Source organism: Camellia sinensis, chromosome 5 (assembly GCF_055761805.1).
Source record: "Camellia sinensis isolate YWXY chromosome 5, ASM5576180v1, whole genome shotgun sequence".
NCBI lineage: Eukaryota > Viridiplantae > Streptophyta > Magnoliopsida > Ericales > Theaceae > Camellia > Camellia sinensis.
This window is the reverse complement of record NC_138965.1, coordinates 99,191,529-99,208,398: the sequence shown is the minus strand read 5'-3', so window position 1 is coordinate 99,208,398 and position 16,870 is coordinate 99,191,529. Positions and strand designations below refer to the sequence as shown.

General features: G+C 48.2%; 1 protein-coding gene across 1 annotated transcript in view; it reads right to left on the bottom strand.

The window, feature by feature from the left end:
* The window catches only part of LOC145791557 (uncharacterized), a 29,313-nt gene extending 13,902 nt beyond the window's left edge, over positions 1-15,411 (bottom strand). Inside the window, exons 1-2 of the mRNA XM_082871918.1 lie at positions 14,905-15,411; positions 14,287-14,782 (exon numbers count right to left, since the gene is read on the bottom strand). Of these exons, the coding sequence (XP_082728044.1) occupies positions 14,287-14,782; positions 14,905-15,411 (1,003 nt within the window). The remainder of the gene's footprint in view (positions 1-14,286; positions 14,783-14,904) is intronic.
* Between the last annotated feature and the right edge of the window lie 1,459 nt (positions 15,412-16,870).

Sequence of the window (16,870 nt, the reverse complement as noted above, 5' to 3'; positions counted from 1 at the left end):
TTTATGCATTGTGTATGCCATTTTGTTTCATAGCATTGCGTATGCTAGGTTGTATGTTAGCGCATTGTGTATGCCAGGTTACCTCGTGCATCGTGTATGCCATTTCATAGCATTGTGCATGCTAGGTTGTATATTAGTTGCATTCATGCATGTCATGCATATTGCATTGTGTTTGGGATAGGAGTTAGCCCGAGCACGGGAAACGAGGGACGTTTCGTACTCCGAGTGACGGAACATGTCTCAATTCCCAGTCGTCGACACTCCGGATTATCCATGATGGAGTCTAGGTTTTGTTTTGTTTTTATGTGCATTCATTCTATATTGAGTTGCACAATTCGACTCCTCGGCCATCATGCATTGAGATGCGTGGTTGGTGGCACGAGGATCGAAGCATGCAAACATTTGTGAAAATACATTGCCATGCCCCTTTCTTGCTCTCTGTTGCAGCAAATCAAGAATCAGCAGTCTTCCGGGGCTTGGCGCGCTTTCCAAAAAACATTGCAAAACAGAGGCTAATTGGGGCATCCCAGTAGATTTCCACGCAAGGCAGCCCAAACATACATCATTCATTAGAGTCGCGGCAGTCCCTGGCTTGCATGCCAATTTATAGCTTTCCTAGATTAATTTGTAAATTAATTAGGATTTTTGTATTCATTCGGGACTGTAATTATTTATTTGGGACTGTATTATTCTTTCAGACCCTCTGCGCGAGGGCACAACTGCACTAAGTGTGCGTGTGTGTGATGCATGTCTTCCAACCCCACGTCTTTCTCCCTTTTATTTACTTTCTTATGATGGTTAGATTAGGGCATATTTCAATTATCATACAGTATAATAGCATGTTTGCATTCATTCATCTGTTTCGCATGCACCGGGCTCGGCGCATCATACTAACTGCATTTGTATTTTCAATTCCAAATTGAATACATGTTAGCTGTAGCATTTCATATGTCATGTTTAGAATAGTCGAGCCTGCTATAGTTGCATTTCTGCATGTGTTGCATTAGGCATTTTTTGTATAGTTAGGATCATGCATGGATTTCTAACCTAGCTTCTGTTTTGGCTTGGAGTACTCAGTAAGTTTTATGCTTTAGCATCCTTGCATGCGTGTGAGTGACTGCCATGATAGCATGCTTACCATGAGGCTAATTGCTTATGTGATATAACTGCCTGAATGCCTGTGGGTGAAGGTTGGGTTATTTGGATTGGAACAATTCATTCACTGTGTGTTTTAAGCCCACTAGATAGTGGCAAAATCATGTTTTCTAAGCCCACCTGAGGGTGGCAAATCCACGTCTTAGCCTACTTGCGGGTAGCACCATCAAACCATTTTCAAACAAACAAACATGAAATGTTTTGTTCCAATTCAGGCGATCCAGTCTATACTTGTATGCTGTGCGCATCACATAGTAAATCTAGGCTAATAACCGGAATAAGAACATACAATGTTTTTTCAAAAATAGATATCATGGTTAGTAGAGGCCGATCTTTGATCGGGCGAGCGGGGGTGCTCACGAAGTGACCTTCCCCAATCGTACCCAAGTTCCCGAGCCGAGGCAACTTTGGTGTTGACGGACGCGTGGCCTTAGGCAACGAGTCAGGGTTTCCTAAATTTCCCAAAATAAAATATTTAGGTGGCGACTCTGTATCTGGCAAAGCAGTCCATGTTTGGCACTTCTTTCAAAATCTGTTTTCTCAAAACGATTTGCCGGATTTGGACTCTTTGGTTCAGATTAAGAACCGTGACAATTTGAGAGTCCTGAGCTGTAGTGACCCCAAACGAACAGAACGGGACTCACCCTCCCGAGGCGTTCGGGGACGTCTACAGTTTCTAGCGACTCTGCTGGGGATTTAGAGAACTTGACTCGAACTCATGATATCTGTTTTTGGCTACACTTATGTGTTTCTTTGCATTGCATTTGCATTGGTGCGCCTAGGACACCGTGTTTGCCATCTGCTATTCCTGAACGGTTTGCCGGAGGCTTGTCTTGTCAAGACATGACCATAAGGCTGACCAGTTGTGGGCTCTACCAGTATGGGAACACAAACCCCGGTTTTACCGGGGCACCCTTTTTGACCATTCGACCTAGTGCATATTCGGAATCCATAGTGACCATTCCAAACTAGGACAGGTTGCTTACCCGATTGTAGGTTGTTTGAAACCGCTACGTGCGTAGTGAAACCCTAGCTCCTGACAAAATAGGGCAGGGAAACCCTACCCCAACATAGGGGTGTTTTGGCTCTCACTTATCTGTTATGTGCTTTTAGAGTGCGTCTCTACAGGGAATGCATGTATCAGTGTATGAGTTTGGGCATCAGGCCTGCGGGCATTAGTCAGTGATTGAGAATCAATTATCTGCGGGTATCAGAGATTCAGGGATAATAATCAGTGATTCAAGACAGTGTGTATTCAGCTTATCGACTGTGTGTTGTTATGCCCGGCTGTGTGTCATGCATTTACTTTAAGCTATTATGCTGTCCGTTTATCTGTTTATTTATTTCCTTATTGCTTTATTTATCTTTTTACTAGGGCAGTTTTAGCACAATTGCTTCCAACCCAGTAGATATTCCCCAAGCACTTTGGACACAAGGTCGTTGACTCAATCAATCTGAGGATCTAATTGACGAACAGCCAGTGTTCCATTCTCTACCCCCCGTTGTCAGAAGAAGGCCAAGAAAGCGCAGTGTGTCAGAACAGAGGTTGCCAGAACAGTGGGTTACTCCATCAGAGGGCAATAGGACTGAGGTCTCGATTGTTGCTATAGAAATAGACATACCAGTTAGTCAGATGGATCAGCAAAATACATCAGGGATGGAAGCCCTGATGCGCCAAATGCAAGAGAGCATGAGACAAATGCAGGAGGATGCCTCCCGTCAAGCGGAGTTCTCCAAACAATAGGCCGCGATCATGGCCCAGCAGGCCGAGCTAATCACTAGACTGCAACAGCACAATGTGGCATCTGCTTCACATCAAATTCCTCCTCCGCCAGGGGCTCCATTACCCGAGCAGGCACCTACTGTCCAGAATGCTCTGCCAAACACCCAGAACACCGTGCCAAATGTCTAGAACATGCAAGAGGACACGAATCTTCCAACGGGGCCAGCTCCGCCCCCGCTTCCGCCTCAACTGTCCAAGACCCATACACCCAACCACCCGGACTCTCCCTTCGAGTTCGAAATAGACCATACAGCTTTGAAACTGAGCAAGCTTGAGAAGCTCTTCAAGAAATCACAAGGAGTAAAGGCTATTCCGGATATCGAGGACGAATATACCGATGTGGCCGTAACATTTCCAGATAGGTTCAAGATGCCGCAGGTTGATCGTTTCGACGGGTCCGGGGACCCCATGGTCCATCTTCGGCTATTCTCGGACATCCTGCGGCCAATGGGCCTAACCCGACCACAAAAACTTTCGCTATTCGGCCGGACCCTGTCGGGTGTGGCCGCCATCTGGTACGCGAAGTTAGAGGATGAGGTAAAAAGAAGCTGGGATGAAATGGCTGAGGCCTTTGTCGCGCTGTACTCGTACAATACTCAGATTGAGATTACAACTCGTGATCTCGAAACGACGAGGCAGGAGCCCAAAGAGACTTTCTCAGATTTTGTAACTCGATGAGGGGCAAAGGCATTGATGATGACTTTGAGGCCCATTGATAAAGACCAAATCAGGATGATTGTGTGCAATCTCCAACCGAAATTGATGCAGAAAATGATTGTACTCCCCTTTCCCACCTTCTCAGATTTACACGAGATGGGGGTACAAATTGAGGATGCGATGAAGCAAGGTCTGATTGACCAGGATAGGGAACAACCGAGGAGGACTTTCAACCGTAATAACAATCCAGGCCCGAGTGGCGCTGCAACTACAAGAGCTTCAGAGGTGAGCATGGTCACCACTATCCCCCCTCTCTTCCGAGATCCATGGCAGCCACACCCTTCTCCGGTGCATCCGGAAGCAATACCCAAACCACTAAACACCAACCCAGAGGCCAAAGAACCTTCACCCCACTGTACATGCCTTTGTCCAAGGCTCTGGGGGTCTTAATCAGAAAGGGGCATCTAAAACCCCTAGAGCCGAGGCCATTACCAAATCCACTTCCACCCTCTCACAACCCAACCAAGTACTGTGCATATCACCAGCAGCACGGTCATGACACTGACCAATGTTTCAGGCTGCGTCACGAGATTCAAGACCTCGTTGACAAAAATGTGATTCTACCTCTAGAAAGACCTAACGTCACAACCAATCCACTCCCTACACACAACCAAACTCCACCTCCCAAGAGAGTCAATCTTATCCAAACCGGGGTCGTGTCTTACGATCCTAGCATCTATATTACTCCTACCCACCTACCTAAGCTGGAGGTGCTCCTTCTCGACTGCACCGACTCTTTGTGCATGTTGGACATCCCAACAACCCAACTAGAGTCGACGGTGGTGACCATCAAAGATGGGGCAAGTCAGACTTCAGAAAAGGATGGAATTGGTGAGTCTGGGATTGAACAGAGTTTTGTTGGGGAAGCCTATGATCCGAGTGAGTACATCTTGTCAACAAGCCGGATTGGGCTGGGCTTAGAATTGCCAGAGAAGGAGGAGTTGTGTATGATCCAGGGAGACGGATTTGAGCAAGGGGCAAATGATTTGACAGCTGTGGAGGAGGACTTTGCCAACCTACATTTTTTTGATGACCAAGAATCAGGGGGCGCAGCAGTCAACTGGTTTGATCATGAGGAATCGGCAGAGGCCACTGGATGGCTGGATGATCAGCCAGATGTAGTGGAAGAATCCCAACCAGAACAGGGCCCGGCAGGGGCGAGAATATCAACTGTGGCCGGAAGGGCCGGAAGTCAGGTTACATTGCCGGAGAGCGCCGGTACAAAGAATTTCGCTCAGGACAGAAGCATTGTGAATGCGAGGGAAGTTGAGCAACAAACTGCACAGGCGCAGGTAGAACAACAGCGTTCTGAGAGAACCGGGAAAGCCAAAATTCATGAGGGGATCGAAAGTGCTGTGGGCACAAGAACGGAGGATGCTGTGAGCATGCAGACTGAAAGTGCCGTGAGTACAAACATGCCCGAGCCAGACAGGTGCCTTTTGAATGCCAACGAAATGTGGTGGGGAGACGATGACTTATGTCTTGCCCACACAGACAAAGACTGTGGAAGCAATCAACCGGATGACACCTGGTACCTCGATGAGGTTGATCACATGACAAGAAGTGGGCGGTACTTCAAGCCCCCGCACCTAGACCAACCCGAAACATCTGGAAAGGACAAAGAAGTCAAGAGGCAAAAAGAGAAGCAGATCGAAGAGGAAGCTGTACTGAAGCAGCTAAAGAAGATACAAGCAGACATCTCCATCTGGGGACTGCTTATGGCGTCCCGAGTACACAGACAGGCTGTCTTATCTGCCATGGACAAGTTCAAACTCTCTATAGATACTACGCCAGAACAGCTGGTTGGGCTGGTTTTTCCGGGAGGAGGTTGCCCGGCATTAACCTTTTCAGACAAAGAACTACCGCCTGAGGGCGCAAATCACAACAAACCCCTCTACGTTTCCGTGGAATGTAGAGACAAGTGGATACCGGTGGTACTTGTTGATACCGGGTCCGCCATCAATGTCTGCCCAACCAGAACAGCATATGTAATCGGTTTAAAACCCGCAGACTTCGTGCCGACTACTCAGGTGATCAGAGCATACGATAACACCAGCAGGGAGGTGATGGGGACTGTCAAGATCCAGACCCAGGTTGGTCCAGGACAACACAACATTGAATTCCATGTCTTGGACGTTCCCGCAACCTTTAACCTACTTTTGGGGCGACCGTGGTTGCACCAGGTCAAGGCAGTCTCTTCCACTTTGCATCAAATGCTGAAGTACCCTCACGGAAAAGGGGTAGCTATTGTCTTCGGGAATTCATCAATCCATCCGCCGCCGAAAGTGTCCACACCAGTCTTGGAAATCGAGCATGGCACTAAGGATGTGTTTTTATCAGGGTTCACTTTGGCTGAGGCTCGAGTGGTGCAGAATATTATGGCTGTGAATGAGGGGGTGTACGTCAGTGCTCAATCCATTTACCTCGTGAACAAGTTACAACACATCCCCGGGATGAGATTGGGAAGGAGCGGCCGGAAGGGCGTCTCAGCATTGGCCGAAGTGCCACGTAACCCTCATACCTTTGGCTTGGGTTATCTGCCCACCAAAGAGGACTGGGTGAGGAAGGGAAAGGAAATGGCCGGAAGAGCCAGAGCAAAGCAGGCTAGGAAGCCTTTCGAATTGATGCATAGGCCCATTCAAGGTACCCTAAACGGACGCTTCGTCCGGGAAGGGGAGGACTTTCCGTTTTTCGGCTTCCCAGAGCCGTGGCTAAACGCGGAGAAGAAGCGCATGCCAGGTTTCGAGATCTTCTTCGACCTGCAACTACCCGGGGATGACGTTGCCGAAGAGCAGACAGACCCATCAGCTGAAGTTGAACAGAGTAAGAAAGTGCAGTCTGAGGACACCGAACTTGAAATGGGGGTAGCGCTGGCAAGTCTACTCTCAGATCCTCCAATCGACCATAAGTGCTTGGGGGATAACTTCTCGGTATGCGTGATCGGGGATGGAACGGCTACGGGCCTGCCAATAACTATTTTGGATGCATCTATCGCACCCTCTCTCACTTGGCAATACGAAGAGGGATTCTTGTCCAGCAGCACCGGGTCAGGTAGTGAGCCGGAAGCTGATTCCACCGAGTCCTGTGAGTCGGAATCAGGTTCCAGCTCGACTGAGTCTGAGTCTGGTAATCCTGGGGATGATAACCCGGATGCCGCAGTTATGTCCAGGTCGTCTTTTTCTTTCTCGTTTGAGTCTGTTGTAACCGAGAATTCGGACGATTTGGATGAGCTTAATGAGAATCAAGTGACTGTGGTTTCTGAGTACTTTTCTGTGCCCTTAATTTATTGCATAAACTCAGACTTTCAAAATTTTGATGAAAACGACGAGGAAGAAATTCCTCCGGTTTTGCAACGTTTAATTGAGCAGGAGTAGGAGAGATTTGTCAAACCCTTAACTGATGAAATCATTACCGTCAATATTGGTATTGAGGAGGACCCGCGGCTGGTCCAGATCGGGTCCACGTTGTCTTCGGAGGAATGCGAGCGCTTAGTCGCTTTACTAAAAGATTTCAAAGATGTTTTCGCGTGGTCCTACGAAGACATGCCTGGGATCGATCCTGAGATTGTACAGCACCGGATCCCCCTTGACCCCGAGGCCCGACCTGTCAAGCAGAAACTCAGAAGGATCCGTACCTGCTGGGCTCTCAAGATTAAAGAAGAGGTCACCAAACAAATCGATGCCGGCTTCCTGCTGGTTTTCGAATACCCGACTTGGTTGGCCAACATCGTTCCAGTGCCGAAGAAGGATGGCAAGATCCGGGTGTGCGTGGATTTCAGGGATTTAAACAGGGCTAGTCCGAAGGACGACTTTCCCTTGCCGCATATCGACGAGTTGGTGGATTTCACAGCAGGGCATGCTTTGCTCTCATTCATGGATGGCTTCTCAGGGTACAATCAGATAGTAATGGCACCAGAAGACAGAGAAAAGACTGCTTTCACCACCCCATGGGGGACATACTGCTACAGGGTAATGCCGTTTGGGTTGAAGAATGCCGGAGCTACTTATCAACGGGCCGCGACCACAATATTGCACGACATGATCCACAAAGAGGTTGAGGTGTATGTGGACGACATGATTGTCAAGTCCAAAGAAAGAGAGGGCCACTACACCGCCTTGCAAAAGTTCTTGCAAAGGATCAGGGAATTCCGGTTGCGGCTGAATCCTCAGAAATGTACGTTCGGTGTTACAACGGGAAAAATGCTGGGATTTCTGATTACACAAAGGGGCATCGAGGTCGACCCTTAAAAAATCAAGGCCATCTTAGAAATGCCACCACCAAGGACTGAAAAAGAGGTGTGAGGCTTTCTGGGTAAAGTACAATTCATAAGACGGTTTATCTCAAAATTAACCTTGACTTGTGAACCACTTTTTGGTCTCCTGAAGAAAGGCAAGAAATTCCAATGGGACGGCCGATGCCAAGCTGCTTTTGAACAGATCAAAGAATACTTGCAGAACCCGCCCGTGTTGTCACCGCCAGAGCTGAGGAAACCGTTGATATTGTACCTCTCAGTGACTGAGACCACAATGGGCTGCATGCTCGCACAGGAATCAGAGGATAAGGTGGAGAGGGCCATCTACTATCTGAGCAAGAAGATGCTAGAGTATGAGACTCGCTACACACCATTAGAGAAGGCTTGCTTAGCTTTGGTATGGGCTACTAGGAAGCTGCGGCACTACCTGTTAGCTCACTCCGTAATGTTGGTTTCACGACTGGATCCCATCAAGTACCTTTTCGAGAAACCGGCACTTACAGGTAGGCTAGCTCGTTGGCTGCTGTTGCTCTCCGAATTCGATCTGAAATATGTAACACGCAAGTCAGTCAAGGGAAGAGTAGTGGCAGAGTTCTTAGCCGATCATCCAGTGGAAGGAGGTGAAGCAGTTGAGTACTTATTCCCAGATGAAGCCATTTTTCACATCGACGATGAATATTGGACGATGTACTTTGACGGAGCGTCAAATCAATATGGGTATGGGATAGAAGTGTTGCTGATAGCACCCGACAATTCCCGTATCCCCCTAGCCTTCAAACTCCGGTTCAAAGTTTCGAACAACGAAGCAGAATATGAGGCATGCATTGCCGGTCTAGAGGCAGCCCTGGAACTAGGGGCAAGACGGTTGGATGTCATCGGAGATTCGAACCTTGTTGTGTCTCAAGCAAAAGGAGACTGGAAAGTCAAAGAAGAAAAGATGATGATGTATCACCAAACCTTGGACTTGTTAATTCCTAGGTTCGAGAAGCTAAACTTTGCTCATCTTCCAAGAGAGAACAACAGGTTCGCAGATTCTTTAGCAACTCTATCTTCCATGATAGACATCCCGTTTGGAATCCGGATGCGTCCAGTCGTCATTGACCAGAAATTTGCACCAGCCTACGAGTCGATTGCTGCTATAGATGAGGTTCAGGATGAAAACCCCTGGTATCATGACATTTGGAATTTCTTAGAGAAAGAAACATACCCACTAGGGGTAAATGCCAAGGATAAAAGGGCAATCAGAAGAATGGCCATTCAGTTCATCATCTGTGGGGGTAAGCTGTATAAGAGAGGTCATCTGGGAATGCATAAGTTGTGTGTCGAAGCCGATGAATCAAAGCGCCTGATAGAGGCCATCCATGGAGGAGAATGTGGTGCACACATGAACGGAGTAATGCTAGCACGGAAGATCCTCAGACAAGGTTACTACTGGTCCACCATGGAGGAGGATTGTATCGGTTTTGTCCGGCGATGCCACAAGTGTCAGATTCATGCAAACCGCATGAACATCCCGCCGTTGAAGCTATACAACATGACTTCGCCATGGCCATTTTCAGTTTGGGGAATTGATGTGATCGGGGCTGTCACTCCAAAGGGGTCAAATGGGCATGAGTTCGTCCTGTTCGCGATAGATTATTTCACAAAGTGGGTCGAGGCCCAATCATTTGTGGTATTGAAGGCGTCGCACGTTGCAAAGTTTATCAGAAATAACATCATCTGTCGCTATGGGGTCCCAAACGAGGTCATTTCAGATAACGGTTCCCACTTCAAGAAGGAAGTGATTGACTTGTTGGAGAAATACAATGTGGCTTTTCATAAGTCATCCACATACCAGCCGCAAACCAACGGAGCAGTCGAGGCCGCCAACAAGAATATCAAACACATACTGCAGAAGATGGTGGAAACCTACCGGGATTGGCCAGATAAGCTGCCATTTGCTCTATGGGGTTACAGGACTTCAATTAGAACTTCTACCGAAGCGACTCCATATTCATTGGTTTATGGGATGGAGGCCGTTCTACCTATCGAGATTGAGGTTCCATCATTGCGAGTATTGGCTGAGTGTCAAATAGCCGAAGCAGATTGGCAGCAGAGCAGGTTTGAGGAACTCATGCTTTTTGATGAGAGGAGACTGAAAGCACTGTACCATGTTCAAGGTTATTAGCGCAGAATTGCTCGGGCTTTCAACAAGAAAGTTAAGTCCAGGAATCTAAGGGAAGGAGATTTGGTGCTCAAGGACAACCGAGCTCCCATCCACGACCCAAGGGGCAAGTTCAAACCTAATTGGACTGGTCCCTATATTATCAAAGGTATCTGGTCAGGTGGAGCTGTGGTTCTGATGGATCTAGATGGCTTGGAGTTCTCACAACCGATCAATATGGACAAGTTGAAGAAATATTACCCTTGAGAGGCTCGCTAGGCCGAAAACCCAAAAGGGCGACCTAGGCAAAAGTCAGAGCACAAAAAATTGGAAAATATAAAAACTGAGCTCGCAAGGTTGAAAACCCGCAAAGGGTGACCTTGGCAAAAGTTAGAGCGTAAAAGGAGAGTGAAAATACCCGAGTGAACCTAAGCCTGAACTACGTAAGGCTTGATTCCCATCTTTGGGATACGTAGGCAGCTTCACCCTGAAGTTCAGCCATAAACTTTTCCCCGATCAACTTTGTCCATTTTGACCATCTCAGTCATCTTTATCCATCAGTATTTATCGCAATCTCCAGTGCAGTGCTATCAGACTAGGGGCAACTTTCCGTTGCCACACGTTATCGCGGTACTATTCAGACTAGGGGCAACTTTCCAGTTGCTAGGATCCGAGATTGTGCATCTCAGTGACAGATCTTAGGCGTGTCCAGTTCTGATCCATATCGAAAATAGTTTTGAAAAGTTTTAATAAAAGTTGACTTTGTTCAAATTAATCTCTTTACAACTAAGACCATTTTGGGACCAAAGTTCAGTACCACAACCTTCAATTTCATTGATTTCAAAACAGAGATCTCCTGCTCTTGCATACAATCGAAGTTGCTTTTTATTACATTCATAAAGAAAACTTGAAAGTACTAATAAATCAATAAATCCGGGGCATAGTCAAGTCAAGTATCCCTGCATCCCCTCCCAGAGCTGGTCGAAGCCTCTGATGCCAAGCTAGGCCCGATCTGTGCCTCCTTATTGAGCCAATCCAAGCACTCGTCAGATAAAGTGCAATTGAAAGTGGGAGCAGGGGCCTGGAGCTCTCTAGTCCTCCATGCTGTGGTATATCGGGCAAGCTGTGCACCTCGAACCGGGAAAGCAGCCGGGTACTCAATCCCCTCTGGCGGGCAAATCTGATCATGACCGAACTGGCGTAGGAACCGAAACGGAAAGTAGAACACACAGTGGGTTAGACCAATCAACTGGATCCCGATCAGCCGGGACATGCTATAGCTCATTGCCGGGAGATTGAGCCAAGGACAACGCCAAACAATGCGATCTGCAGACAAATTGCACATCCAGTCAAACCACCACCCTTCATCAAGGGCATCAACTAGGCGCTGTCGAAAGAAATAGCCTCGAGTTGAGTAGGCTGGGCAAGAATCCACAACCTGCAATTTGTCCATCAACCATACCTGGGGGAGGGATGAAAAATGAGAGAATAAAGAATAGAGAGATGTACAATGAGGGAAAAGTGAGAAAAGGGGTTTTGTGAGAAAAACCGAGCCTGAGGGCCGAGTGATGTGAGCAAATACATATGTAAGATTGGGTGGGAAACATTACCTGTAGCAGCAGTGAACTCCCAGCAAATCTAGTCATCTCCCGGCGATGGAAAGCATCCAAGCCCATCAGTGTCTCGGCCAGGGTCATGGCAATGCAACTCTTTCCTTCTTTCAAACCTTGAGCAACTTCAATTAGACGGATGCTAGATCCGCCAAAGCCCGGGGAAAGCAGAAAGTGAGACAGCAGGCACAAGCAAAGGGCGTGTTGTCGGAGACCTTGCCAACAATGGTTGCTACGGTCACCAGCGTCAGAAAAGCGATAAATCAGACCGAGGATATCCAGTTCCCCATTACAGATCAGAGACCGAGCGTCGTGTGCGGTGAGTCCACACATTCGCCCTAAAGCTTGGGCGTGGCCAAAGCGAAACTGGGGCAAAATCTCTTCATGACTTTCAGATTCCATCAAAACCTGAAAATCTTCAAAAGTCGGACATACCTCTTGCCCGCCAAAGCTAAAGATATGCGTCACTGGGTTCCAAAACCTCGCCGCGGCATGGAGGAAAGGAAGGTGCAGCGGAGTGCGACTCAGCGTGAACAGTGCATTCAAGCCAAAACCCCGGAAGTTTAGCTTTTCCAAACCATCTAGAGAAGCGATCCAAGCTGTGAGATTTTCAACAAGAAACGCCTCCATTTTGGTGCAAAACTAAGGTGATCTGAATGAACCACGAAGCTAAGGCTTTTAAAGAGGGAAAAACACTATTCGGGGGACAAGTGTCAAAAATTTGACGGTTGCTGGACTAAGTGGCCGGCCGGCCACCTTTTCTGGCAGGCCGGCCATTTCCTTTTTCAAAAACTGGCCGGTGGCCCCCCCTGGCAATAAACATGGTTGGCCGGCTCCAAAAAGTAGCCGGCCATGCTCCAATGTGTGTCTTTAGCCCTGTTTTACCCTCCAAGAGAAAGTTACAAGCATTTCCCTGCAACGGGTGTGTCAAAAGCCTCTATTTCCCTCTGTTTTGGATGCGTTCTGATTGCCCAGATCGTCCGAAGTACACTTTGTGTTGTTGAGTTTTGTTTATCGAGTTGTTGTTTTGTTTATCAAGTTGTCGTTTTGCTTATCGAGTTGTTTGTCGAGCTGTCGTGTTTCGTGTTTTTGAGTTGTTACTCCCTGTTTAAGCAATTTTTGTTTGAGTCTTGTTTATTTGAGTTGTCAACACTATTGTATTTTGCTTATCGAGTTGTAAACTTACTAAGGTTTTGTTATATCTTAGGAAGTTAAGTTGTTGCGTCGGTTCACTACCTGACTGGGCAAAATGCACAATGCACATTTCCATTCAATCTCATTTTGGTGCAAAATGATGCGATGATGCTAAAAGTTTAAAATACAACACTTTTTTCAAAAGCTATTTCATTCCATCATGCCTCGTTTGTTACAACATTTTACAGACTAAGGCACAAGTTTTACAAAAATAAAACTGCCCGATAATGTACAAATGTGCTACAACTACTAGCAAAAAGATAAATAAAACAGGAAACAGCCACATCTGTGCTCTCAAGAGCAGTAATAAGAGGCCCTCTTCGTCCTCTTCTGCGGAATAGACTCTCCGCCACCATCGCCATCGCCATCATCTGAATCGGAGCCGTCATCCTCGGGATCCCCCTCAGCCTCGCCTCCACTCCCGGAACCAAGGCCGGAGCCGTCCTCTCCATCAGCAGATGTCTCCGACTGACGGTCTGCAACCTCCTCCTCCTCCTCATCCTCACCAGGCTCCTCCTCCACAATATGTCCTCTGCGTCTACGAGACGGCCCAAATCCTCGGAAAGGCCTGGATGGCCCATCTCCGTGAAAAGGCCTGGATGGCCCAGCTCCGTGAAAGGGCCCAGATGGCCCAGCTCCCCGAGAAGGCCCAGGTGGCCCGGCCTACGGCTGAGCATATACCGGAGGCATCTGAGAACAAAGAGTTCAAATTAAATACATCAGTCCAAATGTGTACATCAGATGCAGATACAAGCAAAAACTACACGAAATGGGTGCATGTAAACACAGTGTACAAGTGGGGTGTGTGTCAAATGTGCTCTACACAAGTAGCCTATCAATGCAGTAGAAATCATCATGTCATCAGAAGTATGATAAATGCTAGAAAACTAAAGGGTACCTGGAAGCCCATGATAGACAACTGTGCCTCCCTCCGCAGGACCATCCCCTCAAGTGAGGCCACCAATCCGATCACCCCCTCCATGTACTCTCTGGGTGGCTGCAGATACGAGCTCATAATCATCAGTGAATAAAGGAATGTCTAAGTGTTTGAATGATAGATGAAAAACAGTGGGGCATACCGGCGGTGAGTCGGGATCAATGACGTATCGATGACCGGGCATCGGAGGCTCTATCGGGATCGGAATCGGAGAGGTAGTCCCATACTGCCACCCCATCAGCTCAGTCGGCATGTCCGACCACCCAGGATGAGGAAAAGTCGAAGGAATCGGGGGAACCGATCCACCCCCACCTCTAGATGTACCAGCCCTGCTGGTGGAAGGGGCGTCTGCAGCCCGAGCCCAGGCCTGGCTCGAAGATGGCATACCAGCAGGCCTCATCATCGGGGTGCGAACTCCCGTCAATGGAGGCTTCAGGTATGTGTGACGGTATGTAGCGTAATCCCCCTCCTCAAGATATAGCAAAGCATCAGTACCCAGCATAGTATTAACAACATCTCGGGAAATGAGCACATCAGCAATCCGCATATCGACTGGGGGTGCTGATGGAGGGTCCTGAGAAGTGTACCCCCAGACCTGACGCAAGAAACGCTCCCCCAGAAAAAAGGCCCTACCAACCGGCCCTTCGAACAGGAGCCTGTACCGGGAGGCACCCCACCCTCCGGCAAACTGGAATTGGAGACCCTCACCTAAGGGCGTCCAGGGCTGCCATGTAATCTGCAGATAACAGGTGCATAAACCAAACAGAAATCGAAGATGTACAGGACAAATCAAAGATGAAAACAGAAAGAACTGAGAGTTCTGAAGTACCTCCGATGAGCGCACCGTGTCGAAATACTGTCGCAGGTAAAGGAGAGACTCCCGAGATCTTGGCGGGTGCCGGCCCTCAAACACAAGTGAGTACGGGGTCATGAGAGGTCCCGCTACCATCAACTCCGGGGCCAATGTCGGGAAATATACATAGACCCACAACTGTAGAAAATAAAGCAGAATTTGAAATGCCGAGGGCAAAATGCACGGTTCAGAGTATAAAGTGCGCCGTGTGTGCGATGTGCAGGTAATGAGGAGCAGAAATGTAAAAGGGCAGAAAGTACCTCCCAGGCTCTCCAATAGCCGCCAAGTAAGTCCCCCCGTCCGCGTGAGGTCGCGCTCATGTAGCAATAAAGGGTGGCCAAGCCGGCACCACCCCAGTCATACCGCCTGACCTGTGACAGGTCCACCAAGGCACTCAGCAGATAAAGCCCAACAGTGTTCCCTCTATCAGCAAACAGAGTGGTCCCGAAGAGGAACATCAAAAAGCCGCGGGCATACTGTGCTGCCTCATCAGGAGTCCCGAGCTCCATCTCCACCCGCCGAAAATGGGAAGAGAACCAGGTGTATCGGACTCTCCCCGAAGCTCTGTCAACAGGCGGGCGAGCCCCCAGCAGATATATCCAAGCGGCCTCCCACTCGTCCATGTCCTCATCATATGGGATCACCCAGCCTCCCACATCAAGGCCGGTCAATACAGGGAAGTCAAAAGGGGTCATAGTCATGTCCCCAGTGGCAAAGAAATGGAAAGAGTTGGTGGTGTCCCACCATCTCTCTACCAGGGCGGCCATCAGCGTCCTCCTGGTAGGGCAACGGGATAACCCAGTACAGAAGGGCTCAAACCCCGTCAAGACGACCAAGCCCCGAACGACCTCCGGGAGCTCAGCATACCAGTCTCTCCCCGCGGTAGAGCCATATCTCCGCACGGTGCGAGAAGTCACCTGCATTCAGAATGAATGCATGTTTCAGCATGAAATGAATAAAGCTGCGTGCGAATAAAATGAATAGGCTGCGTGCAAAGTAAAGTAAGTGGGCTGCGTGTTCACCCTCAATTGGGCTGTGTGTTCAGAAAATCAATGTTTGGGCTGCGTGTTCAACTCTCAATCAGTGTGGGCTGCGTGTTCAACTTCAATTTGGGCTGTGTGCTCAGAAAATCAGTGTTTGGACTGCGTGTTCAACTCTCAATCAGTGTGGGTTGCGTGTTCACCTTTAATTTGGACTGTGCGTTCAGAAAATCAATGTTTGGGCTGCGTGTTCAACTCTCAATCAGTGTGGGCTGTGTGTTCAACTTCAATTTGGGCTGTGTGCTCAGAAAATCAGTGTTTGGACAGCGTGTTCAACTCTCAATCAGTGTGGGCTGCGTGTTCACCTTCAATTTGGGCTGTGTGCTCAGAAAATTAGTGTTTGGACGGCGTGTTCAACTCTCAATCAGTGTGGGCTGCGTGTTCACCATCGAATTGGACTGTGTGCTCAGAAAATTAGTGTTTGGACTGCGTGTTCAACTCTCAATCAGTGTGGGCTGCGTGTTCACCTTCAATTTGGACTGTTTGTTCAGAAAATCAGTGTTTGGGCTGCGTGTTCAACTCACAATCAGTGTGGGCTGCGTGTTCACCTTCAATTTGGACTGTGTGTTCAGAAAATCAGTGTTTGGACTGCGAGTTCAACTCTCAATCAGTGTGGGCTGTGTGTTCTACTTTAATTTGGACTGCGTGTTCAGAAAATCAGTGTTTGGACTGCGTGTTGAACTCTCAATCAGTGTGGGCTGGGTGTTCAACTTCAATTTAGACAGTGTGTTCAGAAAATCAGTGTTTGGACTGCGTGTTCAACTCTCAATCAGTGTGGGCTGCGTGTTCACCTTTAATTGGACTGTCTGTTCAGGAAATCAGTGTTTGGACGGCGTGTTCAACTCTCAATCAGTGTGGGCTGCGTGTTCACCTTCAATTTGGCCTGTGTGTTCAGCAAATCAGTGTTTGGACTGCGTGTTTAACTCTCAATCAGGTTGGGCTGCGTGTTCACCTTCAATTTGGGCTGTGTGCTCAGAAAATCATTGTTTGGATTGCGTGTTCAACTTTCAATCAGTGTGGGCCGCGTGTTCACCTTCAATTTGGACTGTGTGTTTAGAAAATAAGTGTTTGGACTGCATGTTCAACAATCAATCAGTGTGGGCTGCGTGTTCACCTTCAATTTGGACTTTGTGTTCAGAAAATCTGTGTTTGGACTGCGTGTTCAACTCTCAATCAGTGTGGGCTG